At 41.2% G+C, this 8,009-nt stretch overlaps 1 protein-coding gene across 1 annotated transcript; it reads left to right on the top strand.

Annotated features, from left to right (window-relative positions):
• The first annotated feature begins 5,210 nt into the window (after positions 1 to 5,210).
• LOC113405565 (caveolae-associated protein 4-like) lies at positions 5,211 to 6,269 on the top strand. Its single transcript, XM_026646777.1, has one exon. It carries the CDS (start codon positions 5,211 to 5,213, stop codon positions 5,889 to 5,891), a length of 681 nt encoding a protein of 226 aa, XP_026502562.1. The 3' UTR covers positions 5,892 to 6,269.
• The last annotated feature ends 1,740 nt before the right edge of the window (positions 6,270 to 8,009 follow it).

Raw genomic sequence — 8,009 nt, 5'->3', positions numbered from 1 at the left:
CTTAGAAAGCAATGACTCTGAAAAGGATTTAGCGATCATGGTGGATAACCAGCTGAACATGAATGCCCACTGCAAAGCTGTGGCCAAAGACAATCGGTGATCCTTAGATCTATAAACAGAGGAATATCAAGGAGCAGTAATGAGGCGGTATTACCTCAACATACAGCCTTGTGAGACCATTACTGCAATGCTGTGTCACAATCTGGTGGCCACACTACAAAAGCTGTTGAAAAATTGGAGAGGGCTTTGACAAGTGACACAAGAATGATCGGAGGTCTGGAAAACCTGCCTTACAGTGAGGCGCTTAAGGGGCTCGGTCTATTTAGGTTATTGAAGACAAAGTTAAGAATCGACTTATAGAAGTCTGGAATTTCCCACGTTAAAAAATAAAGGGGAAAACAAAGACATTCCACTACTTGTTAGGCAGCACGAGAATGCTCTGTAAGCCCCACTATGTACAATCAGTAAGGTAGGAGTCCTTGCCTCATTCCATGCATCCCTTTCTATAGCATATGGAAGAAGATAGGACTCATTAGGACCCCTGCCTCTTTCCCTGTGCACCTTCACTAAGAGAAAGAGGCAGCACTGGCTAGAAGTTTCCTAAGTTGCATACACAGGCACAGACCCAAGAGTACACTGGCAGCCCATTACCAGATTTCATTACAAAGTCCATGGTGCATGCACACAAAGTACAGTTTTTATAACTTTGATTTAAATTGAAAATAAGAGCGAAGGTATCCACAGTGGCAATGGAGCTTTCAGGTTCTGCCGGAGGGAATGGCTTTGTGTTATAAACATCAGGTTTGAAATATTTTACTCGCTGTGGAGACATCTATTCGAATGTAAGCAGTAATGGCGCAGACCTTTATCCTCAAAGTAGCTACAGCGAGTTTCATATTGTTTACTTTGTGCTGTTCAGACCAGAGCTTAAAACCAGAAGCTCTGTTTTACGTGGCTGTTAGTGAGCTGGGGCTGCACGCTGTCAGAATGAAGTACTCAAAAGCAAGACAAACCCAAGTTGAGTTTTATGCACACAGTCTTAATGGCACTGGTGTGCACAGGCATTTCTAGACATATTCAATGATGTGATCAGACACTATTTCACAAGTAGTGCAAATATTAATAGTGTAAATACAATTTACAAAAAAACCCAATCTGTGTAGCATCTCTTACTATGGTGCAAGACTCTGTCACTACGCAGAGACGATAAACGCTATTTATGCAAGGCTTGAGCTGGCAAGGTGCTGAGCACTCTGGCTCCTTTCCAGCCACACTCTTAAGCACAGGCTTAACTTTAAGTATACGGGTAGTTCCCATTGACTTGCACCAGCATTCTATAACTCAAATAACTCCTATCTCAGTGGCCAGCCAGCTGGCTAGGCCAGGTAAGATGAGGTGAGTACAATAATTTACATTTGGGTGGGAAGGACCTACCTTGCCTTTTCCCTTTTTAATTTGATCTGGCTATCTTGCAAGCCATCGCCTTGTGCTCCTGCTGCTGGAAGAAGGGGGAAAGCAGGCAGGCATCTTACTCCTTTTCCCCCTCATAGGGCTACTGCCACATCCTACTGTTTCCATCAGCGAACAGTTTATTTTCTTGGTAGGACGATGGGGAGAGGTACTTACCCAGTTTAGGGCTTGAGCCTGCACCAATGAAGTCAATGGAATGTTGCCTTTGACTTCAGGAGGAACAGGATCAAGCTCTTAGCCATCTTTCCCCACATCAGCGTCCCCCCTAGTGCTAAGACTGACTTTCCTCAGATGTGCTAACTCTGGGAGACAGAAGCTTTTATTCTCCCTCTTCCCCAGTAAACAAAAATGACTTTTGACAGTGTAATGCTAAAACCTGTTGGTGGTTCAGAGTGGGCAGTTCCCTACCGGGATGAAACATAGCACTGACTTTTATTTTGAAAAACCTTCACAATGTTGACCAGTTCCAGTAAGACGGTCCATTTCTGTAGCACCTCCCATTTAAGGATTGCAGCATGATGTACAAACCTGAATGAATTTAGCCTTTTATACCTGGTTTCTCCAGGGGAGAGGCAGAAACTGAAGAACAGAGAAATTAAATTATTTGGCAAAAGTCACACAAGGAGTCAGTTGAAAAATATTGCTCAGAACTCCTGGGTGCCAGTCCCGTGCCCTGGACACAAAACATTCATCTGATAATTTACAGTTCTTAGTTCTTAATTCTAATATGTGTGTGTGAACGTTACAGCCAGCCCTTTAAACCAGTGAACTGTAAATCTAAATACAACTGAAGCGATGGCATTCAGTAGGGAACACAAGCCTGCTGTCTTCTGTGCACTAGGGGATGACAGTTAGCCCAAATGTTGTCTAAAAAAAGAACCTAAGCTCTCGTTTTCTTCTTATAGGAGAGACTCTTAAATCTCACCCTACTATACTCATCCCTGTATGGACTGAAGTTTCAGAATAGTTAGTATGGAAATATTGTTGTCAATGTTACAGCTAAAGTAGTGGTCTATAATTTACAAACATTAAGAGTTTAATTACAGAAAAGCTGCTCTCTGTTAACACTATCCCTCATTTTATGAAAAGAAGCTACAACACAGCTAGGTAATAAAGTTAATTTTCACACATTAATGAAGATTATTAACAAAGAATTCTAGTTCTTGCTCATTCTGGTTTTGATATATGGAGTTAAATAAAATTCTGCTGATCTCACAGCAAAATAATTTCCCCTTAATTTTGATAAGCATTAACAGCCATTTTATGTTTTAAAGAAGCCAGAATAAGATGACCAAACTATAAACAGCCTTTATTTGCCAAGTGGCTTAATATATTTTATTATATATTACTGATAGTTAATACTTTGTAAAGTAAAATTAAACATGCATTTGCATTTTGAAAATTACAGCTGTTTTTCTGGCCAGAAATCAGTTCAGTTTGCAGTGCACCATACAGGAATTCATCAGCACAAGATACATTTGAGAAACTGACTGGCACTTGGTGGACGCTCTCATTCAAACTTCTTTGGTAGTTAGAAAATATTATTAAACTATGGCCCCAAATTCTGACAAGCTCCAGGAATCAGGTGTGATAAGCCCACAAATGGGAAATGATACATTATGCAAAAAGAATATTAATATGCCATGTATTCTGCCTGAGGCTGGGTGAGGAGCTGCTCCTCTTGGGAGTATGAACAAACGTTGTGCAGCGTTGTTCGTGTGCCCAAGGAGGAGATTGCTGGGATAAGAAAGGGGTGCCAGTTTCCATCTCACAGCTGCTACTGGTTCTGCGTTTTCTGCTATATGTCTGCTAGTACCAGCCAGAAATTGACTCTATCAGGCAGATCCAGAATCTCCATGGGAATCATTACACTGAGCTAAATGGTTCTTGGCTCAGCTCCTGTGTGACTATGATTTACAGGTTGGGTCTACTCTTTTCAGACGTATTCTTTTACGGAATATTCACCCTAAACTTTTTGCACATAATTTACCATTAAAATGAGGTTCAGTAACTTACTGCCCAAAAAGAGCTTTCAGAAAATTCTGGTATAACTTGCACTGTTCTGGCGGTTAAAATCCCTCTTTCTCTAGGTATCTACAGCACCCCTATCACCATGATAGCTGAGATGCTCACCTCCTCCACAAGCGCCCAATTGCATTGCTTCCCTTTAGATCACTTCTTTTCAAAATGCAGCTACCGTTCCTCACCAGCACCCTGTGAAAGAGGGTTGGGTGCAATTGAAGCTGAACTCACTGAGAGGGATTAGTGGATAGAGGGCAGCCAAACAAAGCCAAAGGTGTAATGTAAATGTATTTTAGCATATGGTTTCACTGCTTAGTACATGGCTAGCATGGCACTTATCTAGAATATGTATTTAATATTCAGTACAAATTAGCAATACTTGCGACATGGCAGGCAGTGGATACCAAGGTGATTAATGCACCATTCAATAACCTCCCACTGAAGACCTACTACAGAGACCCACAAATATTTGCTGATTGTTCAGTTAATGCATTAACATGGGATAATATACTTTTACCGTTGAAAATGCCTGTATGCCTGTAATACTAAACAATGCCATTCATGTATTTCTAAGAGTTGCCCACCTCTACTACTGCCGCCTGGAGCTTTGCTTTTGTTGCTGAATTGATAGGGGAGGAGTAAACTGTGGTGCTGAAAAGTGACTATGTAAAATGGCTTCTCATTCAGCAGATCAACTCCTGGTGTGTATTGAGCCTTACCAGCTCGCATCAGTGACATTTTACTCCCGTGAACCGAACACGGCTAAGGGTGTGTTGTCGCTGCAGAGTTCACCCTGGCTCTTCCATGGGTTTTAGCACAACCCCTGTCACTGTCCACACACACAAACCTTTTACCTGGGTTTGGAGGTGCTTTAAACCTGGTCTAGCATCCCTGCTTGGATACAGATTAAAGCCCAGACTTCACTTAAACTTGGGCTGGAACCTGCCCCCTTTGCAGTGAGGACACAGGCTATGCTCCCAGCCACACATGGGCACGTGCGTAAGCAGAGGACACAACAACACCAGTAGGGCTTTGTAGTGAGGCCACCTGCAGTCAGGCTAAGCTGACCTAGGTGCTCAGACCTGGGTGCCTGGCCTAGCTGCAGTGAAGACATACTCTAGAAGGGTCTGAGCTGGATTCTGTTCTTCCCTGTGCATCAACAGATTTCTCTACTAAGTTCCAGTTAATTACAACTGTGAAAACCTAATGAAGGTGAGGAGGGGGCTACAGGTAATACTGAGAAGTTCATATGGAGTCAGTGAGGCTGTATGTAGGTGAAGGCCAACTTGCCCTGCATGGTGCTCATTACTGATGATGTATGAGAAGGAAAGAACCCAGCTTGACTCTCCAACCTCAGAATAGCAGGGCTGGTAGCTAGAAAAACATCCTTTCTAATTGCAAACTAAGCATATTTGAGCTGCAGTCCATTGAGGCACACTAAATGTGGGACACAATGATGCGAGTTTTACATTGTTCATCCCTTTTCAGAGTAGAACCAGCCTTTAAAGCAATCTCCCTAACAGGCATGGGACTGAACAGAGGCTGCAAAATCAGTTTTTTTCCAGGCCCCTTTATCCTCAGGAGATCGTGCAGGTTCTCAGGCGAGACCCCACCTCCCTGTGCCACATGATTATAGCTCAGTTGTTGATACTTACAAATAAGAAGCCAAAAAAGCTATATGCTTAAATGCTCTGCTCCCTTAAAACACTAGCGGAATGATGTCTTTATGTTTTCATTCACAGGAGGAAACAGAATGCCCGTCTTCGCTGTCTGTTATCAAAGACAGGACAAGAGGTGAAAACCTGGAGGAGCAATTCTTCCCACCTGATGACCTCTCTTCTGATGAAGAATATTATATAGACGAAAGCAGAGCATCCCGATTTAAAAAATCAGGCATGAGACGCATAGATAATATCAAAAAGGCATTTTCAAGGGAAAATATGCAGAAGACCAGACAAAATTTTGGCAAGAAGGTGAACAGGCTTCAAACTAGAATAGTGACACCCGAGAGGCGAGAGAGAATGAGGCAGTCAGGAGAGAGGCTGAAACAATCTGGGATAAGGCTCAAGAAAACTATTTCAAAAGCAGCTCCAACAAAGGAGACATTCAAGCTCAATAAGAAAGATAAAGAGCGAACAGTAGCTGAAGGGCAAGAAGGAATCCAGGAAGCTGGTGTGCATGCAGTTTCAGCGAGTGGGGCAGAAGAACCAGTTACAGAAGAGATTTCCTACACAGAAGTGATCACTAAAGTAAAGAAAGACAAAGGCAGTGGAACAAAAGGCACGTCCCAGCCAGCAGAGAAAGTTGTGCTCACCCCTGAAAAAATCGTTCTTAAACAGGAGGCAACAGAAGGAGGAGGTGATAATGTTCTTCTGTTGGACCTCAAGCACCCAGCATAATTGATCAAGTAGTATATACTGTGTTATTGTACAAGAGAAAACATAGTTAGTATCTGTTCACTTGGGCAGATTGAGAGGTGTGTGTAACTTTTTATTGTTATAGCAGAAAAATATATCGGTGCTGTTCTAGTATTTATATGTATAGCAGACAATGTGTTTGTTGCCTTTTTATTACTACGCAAAGTCACATAAACAGAATGAAGGGTCTCATCTCTCTTGACGTGTACATATAACTTCAATTAATGTGAATGGGAGTTACAATTGCACATCACAAGGAGATGGAAACTTCCTGTATATTTAAAACAAAAATATAAGGCACTTAATAGCCTTGTTGCTATCTTTAGTTTTATGCACAGAGGCATCCAAAGAACATCTCCATTTATCCATGCCAACATCAAAAAGCAAACAAGCAACTGAGATAGATGTATTACTTTATATTGGCGGAAGGGAAGACTACAAGAATTGCTATAAGACTCTTTTTGGACCGCCCACTCAAATAGCAGGATGAGGAAATTATTGCTTTGGAGACAATAAAAAGCAGCAGAGACAATAGATCTTTGAGAACTGTTATCTGAAGTGACTAACAGGGATTTCTAGCATTTTGAAAGGGGAGATTGATGAAGTTGAGAGATGCACTTTCTGAAGCAGCAGCAGGTTAAAAACTATAGGACAAATTAAACACTGGAAAAATCTGGAGGCAAAGGAGAACTCTGATAGAATATCTGTATTATGCAAAGGTCAGTGCAAGTGTCAATTGGTACTGAGGAAGGCGATGGTATAAATTAGTAGTAAGGGAATCAACATTAATATATGGGGACTGAGGAATAGAGTTAAAAATAAGAATGTGGGACTAAAGTGAACTTTGAGAAGGGCAGGCCCATTTGCCTTTTCTGTGCAAGAACTGATGAATAGTTGTTCCTCTACTCCAGTCATACAAAACTGAAAACAGTTTCTGAATTCATTGCCACCGACAGAGCAGAGGAAAAACAGATTGTTGTTTCTTTTTTTCTTAAGGTAGCTGCTGAGATAAAAGGACCGCTGTGTTTTCTGCTCTCGGCATTTTGCTGGGGTTCTAAACAATTAAAATCAATTCCATAAAAAGCTATTGACACGCAGGCCAATCCATATCCAGTTCTTTGTTTCCTTTTCATCATCACTATCGACCAGTCACAGCCACAGAGCGTGCAAGCCAGACACAGTCTTTAAGAGTATGAAACGCAGTGTTTGTAGCACTAAGGAGGGAGGAATCCATGCCCTGAAATGAGGTATGTTAGTAAACATAGCCATTGTACTGGCAGAATAAGCAGGGTTTAATGGGCCTCTTCTGTTTAAGTTTACTTGATGTCTCCTTAGTACTTACATAAAATTAGATCTCAGAGTGAGGCATTGATATTTGTACAAGATTGACAACAGCTATGAGTTTATTTACTGTCCAAGATTCTATTTTGACAAACATTGCCCCAGGACCCATGGCTAACTGGTCAAGCTGTCATTCAAACCCAGTTAGGTTTGATTTCCGATACTTTGCCTGCCAGTCCTGTGATTCAGTCCCTGGTACCTAGAATCTGAATTTTATGAATTAGGAATTAGCTATGGCAACTATGGAACACTTTAATGATATACTATATAAATGGCACGGCAAAGCTTTCAAATTGGATTCGTGGTGCCGGTTTGGGATGAATGAAGTCATGAGGCACTGTAAGCGAGACTGATGTTTGCATAACGTCTATTGTAAATATATTCAATACTGTAATAAATAACTGTTAAAAAGAAAAAAACCCCAAAGATTCCTCAGTGCATATGGAAGGAGCTTTTGAAAGTTTAGCTGGCAAGCTATGTAACTGTGTAATATTTTTCTTGTTCTTTATATCATTGTAGCCATCTTCCCTTGCACAGATGGTAATGGTGACTGTTTATGATGTTACATAGTCCATGTTCTATTTTGCGTGAGTTGATGTTATCCTACAATAAAAAGCCCTAATAGAGACTCAGTCTGTTTCTTAAATACATATTTAAAGCTATCAAATAAAGCTGTTTTACTGCAATGTACAAATTGTTAAACTTGCAGTAGTTTGCAGGATACTATGTGCTAACGAATGGGCCTCTATTTAAAAAAAA

The sequence above is a fragment of the Terrapene carolina genome, unplaced genomic scaffold, assembly GCF_002925995.2.
Source record: "Terrapene carolina triunguis isolate 2854851 unplaced genomic scaffold, T_m_triunguis-2.0 Scaffold42971, whole genome shotgun sequence".
NCBI lineage: Eukaryota > Metazoa > Chordata > Testudines > Emydidae > Terrapene > Terrapene triunguis.
Note: the sequence above shows the minus strand (reverse complement) of the source record. Positions and strands in the feature narration are given on the sequence as shown.